This window comes from Cucumis sativus, chromosome 6, assembly GCF_000004075.3.
Source record: "Cucumis sativus cultivar 9930 chromosome 6, Cucumber_9930_V3, whole genome shotgun sequence".
Lineage (NCBI taxonomy): Eukaryota > Viridiplantae > Streptophyta > Magnoliopsida > Cucurbitales > Cucurbitaceae > Cucumis > Cucumis sativus.
The window spans coordinates 17,756,364-17,779,709 of NC_026660.2; the positions used below are offsets into that span (position 1 = coordinate 17,756,364).

A 23,346-nucleotide genomic window follows, 5' to 3' on the forward strand; every position below is an offset into this window, starting at 1 on the left:
TTTATTTAAAATTAATTAACAATAAAATTTGAGAGATTTAGTTCATTTATTTTATAAAAAATATAAATAAGATTGTATTTTTTTTTAAAAAAAGCTTAAGAGTTAAGAAAAATAGAAAAATGTCAAACTATTTATAAAAGAAACAAACAAAATAAGTTTTTATCATATTTTATGAATGATAGACATATATATTAGCTTCTATTACTAAAACTTTCCATCTATTTTTATTACTAGTAAATATTTATGAGCTATACTTACATGATTTTCAAATTTTGCAAAAACTTAGTAAATAGTTTGGACAAACTTTTTTATATTTAAAAAGCTACTAATAAAATAAAATGAAATTGAGTTTCTAAAGTAATAATGAATTAGAAAGCATCGACTTGCCGACTTGTCTCTCAAGATATCTCGACTCATTTTTCCAATAGAAATCAAAGAAACACGAGACTCCCTCGATCTTCCCTGCTCCACGGCTCTCTCATCACAACTCTCTCCCAAGGTTCTTAGCTTCTTTCTCTCTCCATTTTTATCTGCTTTCAATTTAATGTTACATTTCTCACTCTCGACTATGCTTTACTGTTTGTCTTTTGAATTATGATTTATTTGATTGCTTGCTTTATAATTTCTGCTGCGATTCTCCTCAGAATTAGAAGGGAAGAAAACGAACATATGTAATTTCTTATTTTTCCTTTTGCTTCCACTCCTCTCTTCTGGGTCTGCTTTCTTCTCTGTTTTTCTCTAGAATCTGCAACCACAAATGTTGAATGGGGCCACCTCAGTGTGGCTGCGTGATAAGAACTGTTTGATTTCTGTGCTTTCGATTATGTATTTGGAGAACAGAAAAGTTTCAGAACTTAAGACCGTATATTTGATATTCGAAGGCTACCGTTTCAAAGATTTGTTTTTCCTTTTCGAATTGGCTCCCCATGCTTCATATTGTAGTACAATAAAAAAATGCAAAAATCCCATTTAGTTCTTTGAATTATCTTAGTACAACTTTTAAGTGTAGTTAGATGGATGATGGAAAAGGGGCCTAGCCTGTGAATTGGGATGTGGTTGTGAAGTCTGTGAACATGAGCTTGATCTTGACAATTTAAGGACTTGTACAAAGACCTGTGGGGGAAATGGCTTTAACATTTCCTTCTCGAGTCTAAAACCAGTGGTGGAGGATTATCGCGAGTAAGTACGGTGTCCCCCCTTTGAGTGGAAGGATTTCTCTATTGACCTTCCTTCTTTCTCTAATTTAGTCTATTGTGTTGTGGGGAAGGGGATGGAATCGTGCTTTTGGGGGGGATCAGTGGTAGGCGATAGACCCCCTCATCTTTACCATTTATCCTCTTTGAAAAACTGTTTTGTGGATGAGGTTTTAGTTTGGTCTGGGACTTTGGGAGCTCCCTCTCTTTGTCGTGCGGCTTTCATTGTCCTTTAGAGTAATGATGGATGTCACAACCCTTCTGTCTCTGATAGAGGAGTTGGATTAGGATGAGGGGAAGGGATGTGAATATTTGATGCTCTAACCCTTCTGGAGGTCTCTCTTGTACTTCTTTTCTTTTTTCAATTGTTTGATGGACCCTTCACCCAATATGAATTTTTTTTCTTAGCTCTCTTGAACATTAAGATTCCAAAGAAGGTTAAGTTCTTTGTCTACCAGGTCATCCTTGCTTCCTTCCTCATAAAGAATCCACCACGGGAAGCGGCCAAAGAGATAGAGATCTCGCCGACTCCATAGAGAATGTAACACTCTTGATTAGGTCTCGAGAAAGCAACCTACATTTATTGGCCCATTTTCTTAACCCTCCTTTGGAAGGCAAAGGAAGACCTGGATCATATTCTTTGAAGATTGTATGAACGATTTTTTGAGGCGTTTGGCTTTTCATTAGCCCACTCTAGAGACTTGAACATTTCTCATGGTTCCTTCTCCATTTGCCTTTTAAGGAGAAGGGTTGTTTCTCATGGCTTGCCGGAGTGTGCTATATTGTAGGTTCTTTGAGGAGAGAGGAATAATGGACTGTTTAGAGGATTGGAAAGAGATCCACGTGACATTTGGTCCTTTCATTGCTTCCATGTTTCTCTTTGGACTTTGGTGGTCTTTTGCAACTACCCAATAGGTATTATTTAATAGAACTAGAAAACCCTTCCTTTATTGGCCTCTCTTTTCATGGTTTTTTCCCCTTTCTGTGTGCTCATTCATTTTTTCTCAATGAAAGGTTGTTTTCTCATTAAAAAACAAAAAGGAAAAAAGAAAGAAAAATGTGTTTTCAGTTGTTTATCTTTCACTTGTTAATGTGATTCAAAATTTTTGCTGATCTATCAGATTACAAAGATTTGTAGATCACTTTGAGCTTTGTGATGGCAACTGAACTGAAAGCAGCTTCTGAGGAAGTGAAAGTTGACCTATTTGAGGATGATGATGAGTTTGAGGAGTTTGAGATTAATGAAGGTATGGCTTGTAATTATTTGTATTTTTTATTCCTTCCCTTGTTTGGATTCCTTTATTGCAGGTTTTAATTGCTCCCATTTTTCATTTATTACTGCCTCTTGTGCAAGATCCTCTTTCTTTCAGCCAAATGAATGTGAATGTTATGCAACGGGCTGGAAATCCTGTTACTGACTCAATCCTAACTGCTAGTATTTTTCATTTGGATGGCTCGTTACTGTTGCTTGTTCATTCATTATTTTTTCATTTATCAATGAAGCAGCTCCGTCTCTGTCAAAAAAAAACACATTGTTTTGTAGTAAAGTTGTGGAATCCAGTGTTTGAAACAAAGAAGCCAAAATGTTTGTAAACTCAATTGCAATAGTAACAATCAATGAAAAAAGCATATTGAGTATGATAAAGAAAAGTTGGATTAATGCATGGTTTTAAAAGACATGTCCCTCAAGTATACATTTGGATAGACCCTTTTCACTTTAAAAATTAATCTATAAAAGCCTCTAGATGTTTGTTTGAAGTTAATATAGTGACTTGTTTCTTGAAAAAAGTTCATAGAATTACTTATTTTCTTGGAAGAGAAAAACTTTGTTTGGAGTTAATTTCTTCTGTGACATACATTTTCATTTTAAGCTCAGAAGTGCTTGAAGTGTTACATAAGGAAGCTGATGGAATAGCTTTTGAACAGAGTTCATTCAGATTTTGCTTTGATTACTTGAAATGGTCTTGGAAGAGTAAACTTTTTCCAACTTATATATTCCTCAAAAAAAAAAAAAAAAAAAAAGGAAGAGAGAGATAGATGACCATAAAACCACTTCTCTTTGTTCAGTGAAAGTGGGGTTTTTCTCTATTTTTCAGAGATGGTTACAGTTACTTGATTGTTAGGAAGATAATAAAGAATTTTTTTGTTTTGTATTCAGGCCATATGGTTACTCGTTGATGTTGTCAACTGAAACTATGAATTGACGGTCCTACAAGTCTTGCATATGTGACGTTAGCATAACACTGTTAATTGTTAACGTTAGCATAACGCTGTTAATTGTTAACGTTAGCATAACACTGTTAATTGTTAACTTAATGTTGTATGTTCTATACATGTCATGTCATAATCGCAATGTGTTAGCAAAAAATGCTTGTTTGGAAATGAAGTGAAGGATTTGATGAGATTGCCATTTTGATCGTGTCTGAGAGCTTTTATGTGTTTATTATTATTACTTTTTATCTAAATAAAAGTGTTTAGGTTTCTTAAGTGCACCTTGATTGATCTCACATAAAATTAGATTTATAGCATGTCACTGTCAAGTAATGCATGAGATTTTTTTATATGTATGCAATGATCATGAGGTCTTTGAACACATCCCTCCGTAAGGCAAGTCGTGGTGGTTCTTATTTGAGAGGACATAGAAGTTAGAGCACTGTAATATTGATGCTAATCAGATAGCTTAGAGATCTTTTCCTCCTTTTCAAAGTTATTTTGCAACACTAATATTTCCTCAGGTTCGGGTGTAAAGCTTATTACTCTTGTTATTCTTAGCCTAAAACTTTTAAGCCTTGTGATATTTTTATAATCTTTCCTTCTGGTTCTCATTGATCAAAATGGATTTCAGAGTGGGAAGTGAAGGAAGGCAAAGAAATCACTCAGCAATGGGAAGATGACTGGGATGATGATGATGTTAATGATGACTTCTCGTTGCAGCTGAAGAGAGAATTGGAGAACAATGCTGAGAAAAAATGAAGAGAATCTAGGCACTTTCCTTTTATCTGTCAACATCTATGTTTAATTTGCACTCTTTGACCTTCAAAGACGGTTTTATTATGCCTTCTATCACTCAAATAGTGTCATTAAAATAGGCATATTGAATACCTATAGCCTCATTGTACGGCGACTAGAGATTAATTACGTTATAACATGGTAGTCACCTATTCATAATTTGAAGTTTTACTAATTTTTTGAAGTTGAGTAATTGTTCATGTTAATAATAGTGTAAACTGATTATGTAGGGTAGAAAATGGGGGAAAAACTTTTGTAAAAATTGAAAAAACCATAAACGATTTAAGGAATTGAAGTATAGATTGTTTAAGAAAGTCAAACTTTAATGACCATAAATTTTAAACCAGGAACGTACCAAACTTACCACGTTTTCTTGGTTGGCTTTATTGTAAAAATTTTAAAACTCCTATGTAGTTTTATGAAGTATTGTAAAAATTTTAAGACTCCTATGTAGTTTTATGAAGTAGATTTAATATAATCAGACTTTGAATGATTCTAACTTAAGGTAGATGACAAGGTACATTGATATTAATACTTGATTGACAATGTGGACTACATGTAGTCTTTTGCAACAACATGTTCTACCATGATGGAGAGCTAAAGAAACATTCAAACTCAACTTACAAATCTCTCTATCCAAATAGTCCAACAAGAACAATTTGAATTCAATACACAACTTGGTATTTTGAAAAAAATGAGAGAAACTATCAACCGAAACAGAAAAATACAGTGTATTTTACTTGGTCACTCTGAAATACTCAAAAAAGAAAAGCATCAATGCTCTTAATTTAATTCTTCTTAGCGGCAAAAATATAGCTCACGACCCACACATACTTTCTTCAAAATTTCTCTTCCCTTATAGATGAATCCACCGCCCCACTAATTTCTTTTAATTCTTTTCAATGAATCTCCAGATTTAGCCATTGAAATTAATTCACCTCCCACAAAGGAAATCACAATCTTTCTTCAATGTCAGGTAAAAAAAGGAAGTGGGCTTTCTAATTCAAATTCCCAATGTGAGTGATTTTAATGTTCACCATAATTAGACTTGTCCCATTGGTTGAGATAAATTTTGCCTCGAGATTCTAACATCCACAACACCAAGACGGAATCCATGTTGAGAGTGAGTCCCCTTCTGCTTTGGTAGCATACAATAAATGAAAATTTCCCTTCCAAAGCAATTTTGGAACCTTAAACACTATTATTATCATTGGATGTACCACAGACATTTGGATACTTATTCAAGTCAATGAAGTCTACTCTGCTCTTCCCATTCTGAATTTTTCTCATTTATTTCAGGCCAAGAGTTTTGGGAATGTAATTGCAAGAAAGCTCACACAGTGGTAATGGCGAAAAAGGAAAGGTAAAGTCCACTATTTGTTCACTTTATGCTTTATGGGTAAGTATTGTTCTCAAATAGAGATGGCATTGCTGAAATAAAAGAGAGGGACACTTCAAAGCAAAAGAGAAAGGTAGATAAATTTCATTTGCTATCCATGTTCGAAGTTTTCTTTCATACTAAGAAAATTGGATACTGAGAGGAATTTGTCATCACCACAGTTTAAAGTAACTATGGGGACACTCAAAAAGCAAAAGAAAAGTGTAAGAAACATATTGTCTGTCACCACAGTTTAAAGTAACTAGGGATGGTCAGCACAATGTGAGGAATTTGGAGAGCATTTCATTGATAGAGACCCTACTTGCTTCACTGTCCTTCTTCATTTTCTTCGAACCGGCGAGCTTCTTGTTCCTCCAACTATTCCCGACACACTTCTCTTCAGGGTAGCTCATAACCATGGACTTCTAGACCAGGTTTCGAGTTAGACGGTGAGAATCTCAAACTTGCATCATCCATAACTGGTAGAACTTTGCTGAAAGATAATTCATTGATCAGAGCAAGTGCCAATGGTAGTTGCTCAATTGCCAATGGCAGAGTTTTTCATGTCTATGATTGGATGCTCCAAGAACTCTCAATTGGAAACCTTGACTATATGAAGATTGTGGATATGGAGTGGTTTGATTTAGAAAACATCTTAATCAGTTGCCAAAAGCAATCAAATCCAAACACTATTGGTGATGTTAATGATGGAATTATTGGTCTCTTCAATCCACAAACTGCTGAACCTAAACATATACTTCTGCTCACTCAAAGTCGAAGTTCGCGTGTTCTAATAAACCTGCTTATAGAGGATGTGATCAATTTTTGAGAATGAAACCCGGATATTTAGCAATCAACAACTCAAACAACAAAATATTTTGTTGTTGTATAGATACCTACTACACAAAAGTGGATGTCATTGGAGTTTGGGACACAACGACAGGGCAGCAGATAGATTTCATAGGAAGTACACCCAATAGTGAGCTTGGCAACACCTTCAAGCTTCAATGGCTACCAAGTAACAACTGTTTAATAGCAGCGATTCACAGTCCTCAAAGCAATATAATAAGCATATTTGATCCGAGAACAAAAGAAACGCATTCGGGACAATGGGAACACAATCCATACATGATGAAACATGAAGAAGCATTAGTAGATGCAATGGGGATTGAGGAAATGCAGTGTGTTTGTGTAATGGATATGCGACTGGTTCTTTTGGTTTTGTGGATTTGAGAAAGCTTGAAGGGGAATCTCAAATGAACAAATTTTTGAGGAGCTTGGAAGAGGGAGAGAAAGAGGATAATGGTTTCCATTGTGAGAGGAGAAATTGTTAGATGAAGTTATTGGAAAGCCAAAGCTGGGATGGCATGGAGGAAAGGTGTTTTCAGTATATTGTGGGTTTGGATTTGAATGGGAATTGGCTTCTCAAGTTCAACCCAAAAATGGAGAACATATAAAGGATTTTTCTATAGGAGGGGACACCACCATCTCCCTTGTCACCATTATTAATATAACCAATGATTAATTGAATAAATTGTTGTGATGAACTATGAAAGAAAAAGTTTGGTTAAGGCATTTTAACCAGGTGGAGGAGATTCAAATCTACACTATTATTGCTTTGTGGATTTTAAAGGCTTCCAGTGGAGGTAATTATGAAACCTTTGTTCTAATTTCTGCCTTCTATATCTAAGTTATTCAAAACAATGGATTACAGTTAATTTAATTTTAAATGAAGTCTCTCAAACTTATCAAAAATTTAAATACTCTAAATTTATATTATTATATAAATTAAATTGATTATATAAGTTGAAGGATTAAATTGGTCCAAATTTTACTATTACTCTAAACTCGAGAATCCAATTTCAATACTTTTAAAAGTTTAGAAGTCTATTTGTGTTTATTGAAGCTTGATGGTGTAATTGCAACTATCATCATACTCAAGGGTGACTTTTATCCTTTGTCCAAACTATTAAACTTTCAATAATTTCATTAATACTCTTCAACTATATTACAAAAAAAAAAAAAGTTATGTTAGAATTAGAAAATGAAGGAAGATGATTAGTGACTCATTTTAAAAAATATCATACAACTTTGAAAAGTGGTATTAAGGATGAGGTTTATCCCATAACCATTTAGAAGTAGGACCTTGATGTGCCATGATTGTTGACATCTATTATATGGACAACAAATCAATTATGATAGAATATATAAAGGACCACTTTGACAAGGAAGATTCAAACTAAAATGACTTACATTTTGATTGTAATTAAGATTAGGAGGAATTACGTTTTCGTCCCTTTGTCTTGGATCTAAAATTTGTATGTAAGTTTTAAAATGTTATCTAAGTTGTTCAACATTTTAAAATTTACACTTTTTATCTTAATTTTGTACTAAATACTCACGTTTTCAAATATAACAAAATGAACAAAAAAAATATTTACAAATTTTTAGTTCTATCAACGATTATATTGTCCGTGACATTAATAAAAATCTATTTCTACATGTTATTGATAAAATATACGTATTTTAAAAAATTAGATGTTTTCTTACTATTAAAATTAAATTTAAAATCTCCCTTGGATACTATTTTAAATCAAAAAATTTAATCGTGAAAAATTAATAAATAAACAAAAAGAAGTTAAAAGAAAGAAAACGAACAAAAAAAATTCTATTTTAGTTTATCTACTTCAATTAATTTAAATAAATTTTGTAAAATATAGTTTTGATAGTATCTTTTCTTAGTTAAAAATTATTATTAAACTAAAATTGATGAAATTTAATTTTAAATTAGAAAATTATTAAAAAAATTTATAAAGATGAGAAAATTTCAGTTTTTACTATGGATAGATTGTAATAGATTTTGGATGAAGATGTATTAAACTACTGGTGTTTATGATATGAATAAAGCTAAAATTTTAGTATATTTGTAAATAAGTTTGAGTTAATTTGGTATTAAAAGTGAGATTGATATAAAATAGAATGATTAGGAGGAAAAGGAAATAAGAACTAAGAAGGAAAGGTTTGGGGAGGAAATGGAAAACATAATAAAAACATATTTCTTTTAAGGCAAAAACGCAGAAGGCAGGGGAGATCCACAAAAGCAGTTGTGTTTTGGTTTTGGCATATGGATGAATGATGTCGGATTGAATTTGTGCAACCAACCAGATGTTGGCCCAATCACTTTACTCTTCAAATTCTCCGTAACAGGAAGTTTCTTACAATCAATCCTCTCTATTGGGGATGATTGTTGTAAAAGCCTGCAAAATCAAGACCGTTGAACGTGCACCAAATTCCATCTTTTCTTTTTTTTTCTTCCCTCGTCTTCTTCTTCTTCTTCATCTTCATCTTCATCTTCTTCTTCTTCTTCTTCTTCTTCTGTTTTCCATTTCTTTTCTCAAAAAGCTTCCAACAATGGAGCCACTCTTCAACTGAAAGTAACACCCACGATCTGTTTTCCCCTGTTTTTCCCATATGGGTCGCCCTTTCTCTTCTTTTTTCCCTTCCTTATGGGTCACCTTCTTCTTCTTCTTCTTCACATCTTTCATGTGTCTTTTCGTTTCTGCTGATGATCCCAATAGATTAACTCCAATCAACCGCGATCTTTATCATTCTAGGTGGGTAATTCTCTGATTCGGATTCCTTTACTTCTTTTTGTTAATTACGATGGATGAGATTAAGTGCGAAGTATAATTTGCTGGTTACTATGCTAATGGTTGTTGTTCTCCTTCTTCTCTCTTTGGAATTTGGGTATTTAATCATATAACTGATGCACATTCTCTGTTGTAATTTTGGTTTTAGAAATTTGATGTAGTGGCTAGATATGTGTGTATTTAACTTTCCCAATTCTGGAAAAAGGGTAAGTTTGATCTTATGGCCATATTCTGTGCGCCTCTGTTTTATAGAGTTTGATACAACTCGATCCAAGTTTTTTTTTTGGAGATGTTCACAGTAGGGTCTTTATCTTTTTGGATATGAACTTTTGGAATCATTTGGTTTGAATACTTTCAATAGCTGAAACTTCCCATTTTGTTGGGTGATTGGATATTGCAGTGTTGATTTGATGAAGGAGATAGAGGCTTTGGTCCATCGACACTCAGATAAGCTGACTGTGTGTTCTTGTTGTTGGTTCTTCTTTATTTAGGCTTGATGCTTTTGGTTTGGTTACTTATTTTCAATATTTAAGCAGATAGAGACAATGAAGTCCAAAAATAAGGGCTATGCTGCAGAGATTCCAGTTGTTACTTATCGCCATGGAAGGAATAACATTGATGACACCTCAAAATTCCGGATACTTCTTGTAAGTTTTGTGTTTAATTGTGTACTCATTTGGTCTTCTAGGCTTTTATTCCATTGATGTTATTTTTAGACTGATGCTTTATTCATGTTGAAAGTGAAAGCTGCAAGGCTTCTTGATCTAAACAAAAATGGGATTGATTTAGATTTTAATTTTTTTTCTATCTTTCTTTCTTTTCTTTTCCTCTCCTTAACGACTAAGGAACATATCATCTCAGATTGGCAATTTGCTGGTGTTCTTGACAGATGATTACTCCTTGTCTTCCAGAGTTTTGGACAGCATGGAAGGGAGCTCATAACAACAGAAGTTGCACTAAGAATTCTCTTAATTTTGAGTGAAGAACATTTGTTGCCCCACATGGATCGAGCTTCCTTAAACAACACACTCGCTAAGCTTGTCATTAAGGTATGCGTGGAGGCTGCAACTTTTTATATTGATAAGTGGAATACATTTCATCATCTTCTTCTCCACCTACTAGGTTTCGAACCCATAACCTAAGAGTTGGACCAAATTTTAAGCCAAACTCTTAACCATTAAGCTACGAAACCGTTGGGTTTGATAAGTGTAATAAGTTATAATGGAGTAAAAATCATCTTGTTCTATAACTTTAGGAAACTTGCAGATAGTCGCACGGGAATCATGGCTAATTGAACAAACGATCAAAAGGATTAGTGGGATGCTTCAACTTTCCTCTTCCAGCTAGCCCCTTCCTTTCTTTTTATGTAGCAATGAAGTTCGTGCAGTTAACCCTATAAAGCCCAGTTTTTGCTGTTCTTTTTTTTTCAAACTAAAGACAAACATGTCTCTTTTCGTTGAATAAATGAAAAAGATTAATGCTAAGTGAAGGAAACTAACAAAGGGAGACTTAAAAGCTTGTAAAACAAATCTATGCTTTTAACTGATATTGGTGCTTCGATTTTAAATCACAAGATATTGTATGCATAAATAATGTGCTTGCTTATGTATGTTGTCAGGTGGTGCCAATGGAAAACTTAAATGGGCGAAGGCTTGTCGAGGGTGGGGATTTATGTGAAAGAAGAAATGGTAATGCAGAAGATTTAATCCATTATATAGTCACGGAAAGTCTCCAAGGTAGATATTGACATACCTGCGTTTGTCTTCTATGGCAGGGAGAGGTGTTGATTTGAACAGGAATTGGAGTGTCGATTGGGGTAAAAAGGAAAAGGTTGGTATCTATCTTCTGATTTTCTTTGAAATAATTTGACAAGGTTTTGATATAGTTTGTTGACTAAGTTATAAGTTCTTATTGGAAGGCAAGGAGAAACCATCATATTCATTTCTTGAAACAAGGCCTTTTCTTATGAAGCTCTATTGATGTTTGTCTGGCTTTTGTGAATGATAGTTGTTGTGACACTCTCTTCTATTCCAAGCATTTTAGTCATTCTTCTTCCTATTACAGGATTATGATCCTTATGAGGAAAATCCCGGATTTGCACCTTTCAGCGAACCCGAAACTCAAATTATGCGAAAACTTGCCTTGAGATTTGATCCACATATATGGGTCAATGTGCACTCTGGAATGGAGGTAAGAAACAATACCAAGATTTAGTTATTAACCTGGATTATGATAGGCTTCATTATCTGGTCAGTGCGGATTTGATCTTTTCCCATATGACTCGTTCCCTTGAAGCAAAATTGATCGTGCTACTTTTTCACAATCTCTCCCTTTCCTTTCAATCTTATGGAGCTTGGGAGAACACTGGAGTAGCTACATCTAACTATTTTCTTTTAAACCTGGATTATGATTAGTGAAAATTTTAATGAATACAGACTACAGTTGCTAGTCACCATTATTAAAACCCAGAATAAATTGTGTCTTCTTTTTACTTCCTTCTCTGTTAAAATCACAGCTTAACAATGTGATTGGTTCAGTTGACTGATGAAACTGTACTTAATATTCCACGACATAAATATGTTTAAGTTACAAGAGCATTCAAGCTTGTGTCTAAAAGATATCTGAACATTGAAAATGTTTAACAAGTATCCAATATCTCAGTTGTGTTTAATAGATCCCTGACATTTTCGGCTCTCTCCCTCTTTCGAATTTGTTATTACTACTGGATACAGATTTCTGAATCCTGTTTATGAAAAAGAAAATCATAACAAAATCGTATTACTGTTATTTATTAACACCTTTTTTTTTTCTCTCTGCTCTGTTTATTTGCTGAACTAAAAGATGAGGTTTCCCATGCTCATTTTATACGACTTGCTAGTTTTGATTGTTACTTCTTTAGGCTTTATTCATGCCTTATGACCACAAAAACATAACTCCTGACGGTGAAATTTCTCAACAAATGAAACTTCTGCTTGAAGAGCTGAATATTCTCCATTGCCACAGCCGCTGCATGATAGGATCAGGCGGAGGTTCGGTCGGGTTAGTTCACTTCTTCTGACTACAATATGATAGCAGTTTACCATTTATACACCTGTTTTATATGTTTTTAAATGAATCTTCATTTGTCATTCTTTGATATTTGTTATAATATAGACAAATGAGTAACGTTTTGGTGCAACTCGTACTACACCAAAGTATTTTTCTGGACAAATATTGGACAATTTATTTGATTAGCCCACCTTCTTAGGTACCTACCAGTTGCATTGTGTCAATGTAGGAAAATTTTCGAATCACAGCTAGAAGTTCAGGAATGCAGGGAGGACTTCTAAAGTTTTAGGGAAAAATAATTTCTGCTCTAAACGTTCAGTTTATGAATTACAAATCTAAATGAATAGTTATATCAAGTTGATCAATTTAAACCTTAATAACTATGCTCACTCGATTTTACTTAAATTCAACCAAAAATCATCTGAAACTCTTCTTCAAAACTTTCGTATCATGTAATTATTCAAAATAAGTAGAGACAAATAGAAAACTACAAGAAGATGAAAATACTGCCACTATCCAGTTTATTCTAGTATTTCTCTCCAATATTATGTTCATTTTTAGATATAAAAAGCCTTAATGTCTTACATAAATGTAAACATTATACATTAACAATTTTAATATGAAATCCTTTCGAGTTTTAATTGATAAAATTATTGATATAAATTGATTTTTCACTGAAAGTTGAAAACTAACTAAACAGCTAATCAAAATTCAAGGTTAAATCTAAAACTTATACCATTTCTTTTCCAATGCATCAAAACTTTTAGATGCCTCCTTGCTTAATCTGAAGGCTAATTGATTTGAATTATTTTTTCTTTTAATTGAATCCTTTAATTGTTCTTGCTATACCATCCCTGATGTGCAATTGGGTCTGAATTTCTTCCTGCATAATGATTGTTGTCTTAAGGTATCTGGCACATGGGACAGCCACAGATTTCATGTTTGACAAGGCTCGAGTTCCTATGGCTTTCACATTTGAGGTTTGTCAAACAAGTTCATAAAATAATCTTAGTTTAATTTTTGGTCTTAAAATAAGTCTCTCTTCTTCGTGTGATTATATCAGATATATGGAGACGAAGCTGCCACATCAAAAGACTGCTTTAGAATGTTCAATCCCACAGATCCCAATACCTTCGACGTATGCAACCATCTTTTCTTGTCATATTGGCCAATTGATGCCCATGGAAATCCTTAGGCTGAATTCGTTTTTCATCTTTGTTTTCAGAGGGTGCTTGGCGATTGGTCTGCTGCGTTTTTTACAATATTTAAGATGGGTCCTGAGTATCTCGACGAAACTGAGTTCCGTCCAAAAAGTAACATAGACAAGCTGGTGTCCATTGATGAATATCTTGAAGGTTACTTGATTGAGAGAAGTAGCAGATATGGAAAGAAGAGGGAGGTGTTTGACCTAGGGATGCAAGAGATGAGAACTTATTTTAGGCTATTTTTGTTGTCATCAGTTCTATTGATGTTCATGTTTTGTTCTAGAATTTCTAAAAACAAGTTCACCAGACCACTCGTTTCTGCCATTTCCATTTGAGAATGTGTTTAGTTTCTGAACTCCACAAGTTTAGTGCCACATTTTATTCTAAAAGAGTTATTATAGATGATCTCATACTTGTAAGATCAGTGAGTTACTATTTAACCAAGTATCAAAGTTAAATTTCTATGGTTTTCTCCACCTTCTCCCTTAGTATTTCAACCTATCAACCTAACATCAAAGCTTCTTTCTTTTAACTGTACAGAAACATTGGCTAATTTAGTACATCACTAACAAGAATGAAAAGAACACATGCATTGAGGCGAGGTCCTTGGATCAATTATTTCTTCTGCATTTTACCGTATAACTAAGAATGGTGAATGTTATAAACAATAATACAAGAATGATCAACAGATGGGAATTTGCCTGGTTTTTCTAAGATCCGTCATCTGGTGGTCAGGTGGGGTGGTTTTGGATCTGTATAATTTAAGGGAGCAAAAGGAGGGGTGAGCATTGAGAGTTTTAATTTAGAAATGCTACTTTTTGCTGGTATAATGCCATACTATTTGTGTAACATCAAACCTTGCTCCAAATCATGAGGATATGTTTCAGTTTGAATTGGCAATTCCTGCAAAACCATTCCAGGGGAGATATAAAACATCAGTCACGAGTCTGTGAAACAGTGTACAAAAAATTATGAACATCAATTCATATCTCAACACATGAATTAAGAAATTGTTGATTTTGATGCCAACTCATCAAGAAAGTGCACTACAGATTCTGGTACCAATTCTTTGAAACTGCCAAAAACATCACATTTTAAGGCTTTTAGTGCGTACCTATGTATTGGTTGGATCAAATCATGCAAATTTATTATCCAAGGTGCATGGTTACATGATCGAGTGGGCAACTACAAGCTTAGTGTACGCTTCATGTATCTGAGGGCAGACCGCAACATGGCTCTAGCCTTTCCATCAGGAGTACATCCAGACAAAATCATCTCTTCATACACAGCCGGAACCTGAAACTCAAATAATGCACTTTCTAGTTAATAGTTATATACAAAAAGACGTTTAAGTAGGCTCTAATGTAATGAATAGTCAGAGATCATATTTGCCAAATAAGCAAAATATATGCATAAAATAACACGAACAAATTATGAAAACAAGCTGGAGGGTCATGTTCTTCTACCTTGTCAAATTTGTCGACACGAATCAAAGCTTTCATAAGCGTTGTATATGTGACAACATCAGGCTTCACATCCTGCAGTTGTAGGACCAAATAAGTTTGGGTGATGAACGGATAAGTTTTATTCTCGATTTGAGAATGGAAAAATGCAAAAGTTATTGAAATAGACTACACTTACATTTTCCTTCATGTATTGCAAGATTGAAAAGGCTTCAATATCTCTCCTATCTTCGCCAAATGCATTGATCAATGAATTAAGAGCCAAGAGACTGGGCCTTAATCCATCTGATATCATAACTCTATATGCATTTACTGCCTGCTCTGACAAACCCTGCCAAATGATAAAGTGGAAGAACACTAAATGCATATTCAAGAAACGATTTGAAATTTATATTCGGATGCACAAACTTATGACTATAACCATGATTAGAGAAGCGAATCTGGTGATCGGCCAATTACAGATGAGCCCATTCATACAAAAATATTACTCAGAACGATAGGCTCCAAATCGTATGGTGCACTTGTTTCTGCTCCCCATAAATACAGCCAATAACAAAACAGAAAAAAATATAGGCAACCTTTTAAAATATCACAAAGTAAAAAATATGTAGCTCACATGCCAAGTTAATCGAGAAAGTGGATACAATGCTACTTTTGCAAAATGTAAAGATTACTGCTATTTAATTACACATTCAATCTGTTTATCAATACGTGAAGCACAAATAGAAACCAAAAGAAGCATCTTACAATATTCCAGTACATTTGTGCATCATCAATTTTCTCAACTTCGCATTGAGTATCTGATGTGATAATTGGCAGTATCATGTTGTCTTTTTTAGAGAAGAAAAATGAATTGATAAAATGAAATAGGGTGATTAATAGTATTATGTTGTCAAGCAATGATATTACTAACATTATTTTGTTCCAAAATTTTCCATCCATTTGTAATACATATCAGCAATGGAGAAAAAAGTATGAATAAACAACTTAAAACATGGCAATATATTCCAACAGCAAATATCTTTTTATTTGAATTAGAACATATACTTATCAATTTTTCAGAGAATAATATTTATAGAAGAAGATTTGCGAGATGAAATGTGGGAAGGATGACATACTCTTTGAGCAAAGGCATTGATTAAAGCATTATACATTGTTGCGGAGGGTTTCAACCCAGCAGACTTCATGGCCTCCAAGCAGTCAATTGCATCGTTAAACCTCCCTGAATGTCCATATATATCAACAAGTGTAGTGTATGTTACCACATTGGGAAGTAACCCCTGACTCTGCATCTTTCCTAACAAGATTTTCACCTCGTCCCACTTTTCCTGCTCGCCTAATGAATTGATCATAATATTATATGTTGTGGGGCAAGGTAAATAACCACGCTCCTGCATTTCCTCGAACAATTCTGCAGCCCTGTCGTGGTATCCATGCTTACGATGACAATCTATAAGTGTGTTCCAAGTAACAACATCTGGTTCAATTCCCTCAGAGAGCATCCGGTCATATGTTTCCATCGCATGATCAAGGCAATTGAACTTCCCGAAAGTATCAATCATGACGTTGTAAAAATGCCTATCAGGTTTGACATTACTGTTTTTCATTTCCCTCAAAACTTCAAATGTTTTCTGCCATTCGCCACGGTCTCGATAACTAGCTAAAATCCTACTAAAAATAAAGGTATTTGGCTGTACATTTCTAGCTTCCATTTGTTTCAACAGATGCCTAGCACTTTCCCACCTGCCCACATTTGCATAAGCATCAACGAGAAGACCATATGTGTGCTCATCCGGCGATAATCCACTCTTTTCCATCTCTGAAATAATAGATTCTGCTTCTTTAAGAGAACCCTTTCTAGCATAACCTTTAAGAAGTGCATTGAAAGCCTTAATTCTTGGTTTCAATCCTCCTTCTTTCATTTCCTCAAATATAGCCTCGGCTTCCTCTGTCCGTCCATGATTTCCCAATGCAGAAATAACCGCAACGAACGTAGAAGTTTTGGGGTTTAAACCACTCGCCTGTACCATGGACAAGAAATACAGAGCTCGGTTGGGATCTCCAGCTTTCGCAAAGCCCAATATGATATCGTTAAGGAGCAGCCCATCGAGCTCAATTTTATCAGACTCAATCTCTTCGTAAAGCTTTTGCAAGAGTGGGATATCAATCTTATTCGTGCGAGTAAGCGACTGAATTATCAAACTATAGTTGATAAAATCAGATTGGAAACCGTCCTGTCGCATCCTAGACATCAAATTTAGAGCCTTCTCCAAATCATTATTGCGAGCACAAGCACCAATGAGAGCATTATACGTTAAGGGCGTAAGGGTTTGCTTCTGGGAGAGAATAAAAGCTTCATAGAGCTTCTCAGAGCGGCCAAGTGCATGAATGAGAATCGAGTAAAGCAATTCATAGGAGAAACACAAATTATGCCTCTGAAGCCACGAAACCACCGCATAACCTAGCCCAATCGAAGAGGAAGAAGAGCAAAGAGACTTAAGCAGAGAGTGCCAGAGAGGCGCCGGGACGGCCCTATAGGCCTCAGCAAGCTGAAACTCGGTGGGGTCGAGGGAGGTCGGAGAAGCTGTATCAGAGTCAGAACCAGAGTTGAAGGTAGAGTCAAATTCCACTTCCGAATCGGAATCGGAATCGAACTTGGGATAGGCCGAAGACCGGGAAAGGAAGTCGAGGAGAGGAGTGAAGTCGTATCGGCGACTCTGAAGGGAAACTGGGTCGTTTTCGAAAACGTCGAACTCGAGGTTGTCGGAAGAAGTGTAACAAGTGACAAGGGAGGAGGAGGAGGTGGCTGGGGCGGAGAAGAAGGAAAATGAGAGATGGGTTGTTGCAATATGGGGGTTGTGGTGGTGGTGGAGGAAGACGGGGGGAGAAGATAAATGAGTAGCAGGAAAGCGAGTGGAGAGTGGCAATGGTGAAAGAAGAAGCATGTTATCGGATAATTGATTTTGGGCTAATCGGAAAAGTTGGAATGGCAATTGGCAGCAGCGCCTTTCTCAACGCACTGGAAAATGGAAATGGAAATGAAAAGGCTCAATCACTCCTCCCGCCGGCAAACTAAAGTCTGGGAACGGATTGACAATACATGGCATAGAGTTTATTATCTTCAACGACGTCGTTACCTAACATATGATATTATGATCTCAATATCCTCATCGACTCCAACCCTTTTTATAAATATAAATATAATGATTTTTAAACTCTTCCTCTAATGGTATATTATATACTTCCAACAATATTTTTAATTAGTGTGCTATATTTTATTTTTTGTTACTTTAAAACTTAAATGTTAATGTCCGAAGATTTTGATTTTACATCCAGTTTTAACGGAAGGTTTCGAGTTCATCGAAGTCAAACGATTTACTAATAAATGTGAAAAAAACTATTTTACTTTAACTGAAACACTCTCTTCAATACTATACGGACACTTGAAATTAAACTTTTCTATAGGACGCTTCACATTATTTAACCTTAAAAATATGGTTGTAAGTAGTTTGAGTGGATTAACATGTTCTCATCGGTTATCAACTACTCTTTCTTTAGTGACTTGTCTATCTTATCGATAAGGATAAATATATCTTTGTTTCCTTGATAATTTTATATTCTTTAATACTTTGATCAATAAATTCATGTTATAAACTTTTGTCATTGAATAAAAAAAAAAAGGCCAATACGTGTAAGAAGAAACAATAATTGGGTATGGAGGTACAAACAAGGAACTAAAATATTTTAATAAATTATGATCAAAATGTTTATATATTGGTAGTGAGTGTTTAGAAGAAAAAGTTGGATACTGTAATTTTAAGTTAGGATAATGAATGTTAAGTCGACTAAGAAACATTGAGATAGCAGAGAGATAGTAGAGAGGAGGCAGCTAAATTGGTGACTAGACTAAGAAACACTTTTATTGAGATAGTGGAGAGGGAGGCAGCTAAATTCATCACTAAATAACCTTTCTTCTACATGATTGTGATCTGAATTCTGAAATATAGTAAACGTGCGAACACCAGCTCTCGTGCGATAATTTTCATTACGGCCTTCTCTAATGGCGATGATGATAATCTAGACCATTTTAGGTCTCCACTTTTCACAGCTCAACTCTTTCAATACACCCAACTTATATATATATATATATGTGTGTGTGTGTTACTTTAATCAATCTCTTCTTTACACTTTTCAACAACGGAGCTGTACCATGTCTTCGTTGACCCTTAAACCCTTCTTTCCCACCACTAAATTCTCTTTCCCCCCACCATCTTCGTCTTCTTTCTTTGCTTTTCCTCGCTTCTCTTCAATTTCCTTCCCTTTGAAGCCCAGAAATGGTGTCTCCTTCCGACTTCGTGCTTACGACTCTTCCAAGAGCGACAATTCCGATGCCTCCTCTGCTGATTCCAAGCCTCCCAACGGTACTTTGGTATCTCCTTCTCCCTCTCTGCTTCTTTGCTTCTTTCCTGTTGCGTATGGATTGTAAAGTTAATGGGTATCCTGTCAAAATGTCAACTGGTACTTCATAAGTTTGTAAGGATTCTTGTAACGTAGGCTTCTGGGTATACTTTATCTAGTGGAATACTCTTGAGTAAATGTTTCTCATAATGAATCTGGTTTGTTCAAAATATTGGAGCTGATGGATGTGAGATTACATTCTTACGTATGATATCGCTGGCAAACATTGAAAATGTGGATGCTTTATTCAATTTCATTGTAGAGCTTTTACAAGATACTAGATATTAAGTGGTGTGATACTGTCTATAAATTGTTGATTGATAATGGGTTCTTTTTTAAAAAATAATTTAGATGTTTTTTTCTTGTCATCTTGATGAACCTGATTGCTGTAATATTATAATGAGTTCCTTCTGGGGCTGATTACCACCGTAGTTGGTTGTCAGTGGTGGTCGGCAGTAGAGTCATTGGATACATTTCGATGGTGGGAGAGAGATAGAGGGATTGACGAAATTCCTCAATAAATGTGCAAGTTCAATAGCAAACGCTATTAAAGTTGGTGAAGTTGAGTTATTTAACATCGATTTATGAAGTCTGGGGACCAAACACTCGGTTGGGTAAAAACCCAACTCAAATGAAATCTAGTCAAGGCCCCAAGCACTCCTTTTATGTTTTTTATATTTGAATTTCTATGATTGTTTGAATATCTTTTATGGAATTGGCAGCCAAAAACTCGGAGAGACATCCTGCTGGAATATGTTAAAAATGTCCAGCCAGAATTCATGGAATTGTTTGTTCAGAAGGCACCACAACAGGTGGATTTCCCATTGGGATTAATACCAATTTCTTTGACGTATGGTTCGGCTTACTTTCATTTTCAATTCCATAACTTTCTCTGGTAATTTTATACTTCTCTGGTTCCTTTTTAGGTTGTGGAAGCAATGCGCCAAACAGTCACAAATATGATTGGAACTCTACCTCCACAGTTTTTTGCAGTTACTGTCACCACAGTACGTATATACTAGTTGTGTAATTCTTACATTCAAAGTCACCTAAATGGCCAAATATTTGTTGTACAACTAATATTTGGTAAGTACAGGCTGTTTAACCTTTAAATATTATCTACTATTCAACTATGTTTAATTTCCAATATTTGGTTCAGGTTGCTGAAAATCTTGCACAGCTCATGTATAGTGTAATGATGACTGGATACATGTTTAAAAATGCTCAAAATCGCTTAGAACTGCAGCAAAGTTTAGAGCAGGTTGCTCTCCCAGAACCAAAGGATGAAAAGGTAGTTTGAATAGTTATATAGTTCTTCAAGGATTTTACTTCTAAATAGTCATTCTGGAGTTAACCTTTCCCATTAGTTTGCTCCCCCACAAGAAGTAATTTACATCTAAAATACTGTCAATCTTTTAATGTCCATCTGTTGCTTCACTGGGTTAGGAGCCCCATCTGCATTGATGCCTGTTAGTGTCATGATAACTTTGTCTTTTCTTCGCCTATTGTTGTGTTATATGTTCTTCTTCTTCTTCTTCTGTTGACAAACTTACGTGTGGCATACTGCAAAAAGTTTTTGATTTTCACTAAAAGTTATGTATGCATAATCCGTGATTGGTCAGGATGATTCAAATTATGCAGCTGGTACTCAAAAGAATGTCACAGGTGAAGTTATCAGGTGGAATAATGTATCTGGTCCGGAGAGTATTGATGCTAAAAGGTACATAGAATTACTTGAAGCAGAGATAGAGGAACTGAATCGTCAAGTGGGTAGAAAATCTACAAATGGGCAAAATGAACTCTTGGAATATCTCAAAACACTTGAACCCCAAAATCTCAAGGTAAGAAAAACTTCTCTTCATTTGTTTATTAGCTTTTTGCCTTTGTTGGCCTTCTTGACTGCCAATTACATTGTTGATTACTTATCGGCATGTGAGTCTCCTTGACTTGCAACCTCTCCTAGTCATCTGTTACAAAAGTGATTGTCTATGATGGGAAAAAGTGATTGTCTTTTATTCCTGAAACAGGAAATACTTCTCATTTACATATCGAGAAGTCCTTGTTATAACAAAGGTGATGGATGATACTGACACTTTTGCTCCAAGATACAAGTGATATGGTTGTCGAACCGAATGCACTTTTAATTCATAGAAGATATCGTGTAATTTAAATGCTATTCCTTTACCCACAGCTTTTAGGACAAACTATTATCTGTGAGGTTTAGAAGTACAGAAGCCATCAGCAAATAATCTTGGTAGTGAGTATTCTTCTTTTTTTTTTTTCCTTTTTGGAAACAAGGAAATTTTTTTATTGAAATAATGGAAGAGACTAATGCTCTATAGATACAAGCCTGCAAAGAAATAAAAGAACTAAAAGCAGGAATACAAAAGGAATAAATAACCACTCAAATAAATATAAATCCTTTACGAAGAACCAAAAATAAAATAATTCAAACAAAACAACAAAGTAAAGGCCAAGAATGATGAGCTCTGAGCAAACAAGACCTAAGGAGGAGGGAGCCAAGAGAAGCTGAAGAGCAAAGATGTTGGAAAACGGAGTTACACGCACCGTGCTAAACACCAAATCACCAAGACAAACTTTGAACATCAAAATAAAATTTATATTTCATTCTCTGGTCTCCTTCAAGGAAAAAGAAAATCATTTGATACTGCATCCATACAAGTTCTCTTCTATCTAGAATCATGTTATAAAGAATGGCTTACTCATCTGGATCCTGCCTCTTTTTTCAGTGTAGTGAACTATGCAACTATGTTATATTGATTAAACTCCTTTCAAGTTAGCTGCTTCCTTAATTTTATTATTCTGAATCTAAAGAAGCACTAATGGTTTATTGAGTTAGTTCTTTTACACTTACCGATATTATGCAATCTCTAGCACGGTCTCAACTTTTGATTACCACAAATGTAGGAGTTGACAAGTAGCGCTGGTGAGGATGCTGTAGTTGCAATGAATACATTCATAAAGCGCCTATTAGTGGCTTCAGATCCAGGTCAAATGAAGGTCTGTGTCTGGACAAACATTCTATATCCTTGTTTTATAACTATCACTGCCCTGGGTCGATGATCAATTTAATTAGTTCAGTTGAGAACTAAACCAAGTTTAACTGACTTACTTCATAATAAGGCAGACCACTACAAAGTTGTATCTGAACTTTCTCCATATGTTATGCACCTTTGTATTACAGACAAGTGTAACGGAGACAACAGCACCAGAGCTGGCGAAGCTTCTGTATTGGCTAATGGTGGTCGGGTACAGCATTCGCAACATTGAAGTTCGATTTGACATGGAAAGGATTCTGGGGAGTTCACCTAAGCTGGCAGAATTACCTCCTGGAGAAATTGTGTAAGCCAGCAAGCTAGGTAAGGAATTAAGCACTAGAAGGCCTGAAATTTGAGTTTTTGATAGGCCTTCAGCTGGAAGCCATTATATAAGTTCATAGACAACTAAACTATATGTTCATTGTTTGGAAAGTGGAAACGTCTTCATTGCCACCCACTGTTTAACTTTTACGACCCTTTTGTAAACGTAAAAGAATGAAGTTTCTTGGACTGTTGTAAGTTTTGCAACTTGAGATTCAGCACACATTAACTATATAAAAAATTTTACTCTCACGTTTTATTTATTTCCTTATTTTATATTCTCTGGTTGAACAATTGCAAGGTAGATGGCAAGAATTGGATTTCTGTTTATGAGTTTCGAACCTAAGGCTAAAAAGGAGATAGAACTTGAGGCATGCATTTAACACTGAGCTAACTACAATTATTGGTATTACATCGGTTTGTTGATATTTTGTAGCTATTGTTGAGGCTGACTTTGGTATCTAATTTGCTGGGAATAGATCTTAAGTCATGTAGTTTTTAGTGCTCTTGGGGTGCATTTGGTAGAAATCTGTGGTGAAGGTGAAGGAAATTACAAAGTGAA

General features: G+C 35.0%; 4 protein-coding genes and 1 long non-coding RNA gene across 5 annotated transcripts; 3 read left to right on the forward strand and 2 right to left on the reverse strand.

Moving 5' to 3' along the window:
• Positions 1-328: 328 nt before the first annotated feature.
• LOC101214977 (protein DSS1 HOMOLOG ON CHROMOSOME V) lies at positions 329-4,386 on the forward strand. Its single transcript, XM_004144184.3, has 3 exons — positions 329-499; positions 2,315-2,440; positions 4,039-4,386. The coding sequence occupies exons 2-3, from the start codon at positions 2,350-2,352 to the stop codon at positions 4,164-4,166; spliced, it is 219 nt and encodes a 72-aa protein (XP_004144232.1). The 5' UTR covers positions 329-499; positions 2,315-2,349; the 3' UTR covers positions 4,167-4,386.
• Positions 4,387-5,655: 1,269 nt separating this feature from the next.
• Positions 5,656-7,054, reverse strand: LOC116404757. The gene is made up of 2 exons (XR_004217819.1): positions 6,477-7,054; positions 5,656-6,379 (listed from the first exon to the last, which is right to left on the reverse strand). It is a non-coding gene; the product is annotated as an uncharacterized LOC116404757 (long non-coding RNA).
• Positions 7,055-8,606: 1,552 nt separating this feature from the next.
• On the forward strand, positions 8,607-13,947 carry LOC101214734 (metallocarboxypeptidase A-like protein MCYG_01475). The gene is made up of 11 exons (XM_004144183.3): positions 8,607-9,194; positions 9,631-9,688; positions 9,767-9,877; positions 10,142-10,279; positions 10,849-10,918; positions 11,005-11,060; positions 11,295-11,420; positions 12,130-12,269; positions 13,186-13,258; positions 13,342-13,416; positions 13,504-13,947. Exons 1-11 carry the CDS (start codon positions 9,052-9,054, stop codon positions 13,816-13,818), a joined length of 1,305 nt encoding a protein of 434 aa, XP_004144231.1. The 5' UTR covers positions 8,607-9,051; the 3' UTR covers positions 13,819-13,947.
• Positions 13,948-14,089: 142 nt separating this feature from the next.
• LOC101207671 (pentatricopeptide repeat-containing protein At5g42310, chloroplastic) lies at positions 14,090-18,085 on the reverse strand. Its single transcript, XM_004144239.3, has 5 exons — positions 16,065-18,085; positions 15,125-15,277; positions 14,950-15,021; positions 14,598-14,779; positions 14,090-14,386 (listed from the first exon to the last, which is right to left on the reverse strand). The coding sequence occupies exons 1-4, from the start codon at positions 17,889-17,891 to the stop codon at positions 14,669-14,671; spliced, it is 2,163 nt and encodes a 720-aa protein (XP_004144287.1). The 5' UTR covers positions 17,892-18,085; the 3' UTR covers positions 14,090-14,386; positions 14,598-14,668.
• An 826-nt stretch (positions 18,086-18,911) lies between these two features.
• On the forward strand, positions 18,912-23,047 carry LOC101214493 (hypothetical protein). Its single transcript, XM_004144182.3, has 7 exons — positions 18,912-19,375; positions 20,127-20,216; positions 20,331-20,411; positions 20,564-20,695; positions 21,027-21,245; positions 22,333-22,425; positions 22,610-23,047. Exons 1-7 carry the CDS (start codon positions 19,157-19,159, stop codon positions 22,769-22,771), a joined length of 996 nt encoding a protein of 331 aa, XP_004144230.1. The 5' UTR covers positions 18,912-19,156; the 3' UTR covers positions 22,772-23,047.
• Positions 23,048-23,346: the final 299 nt, after the last annotated feature.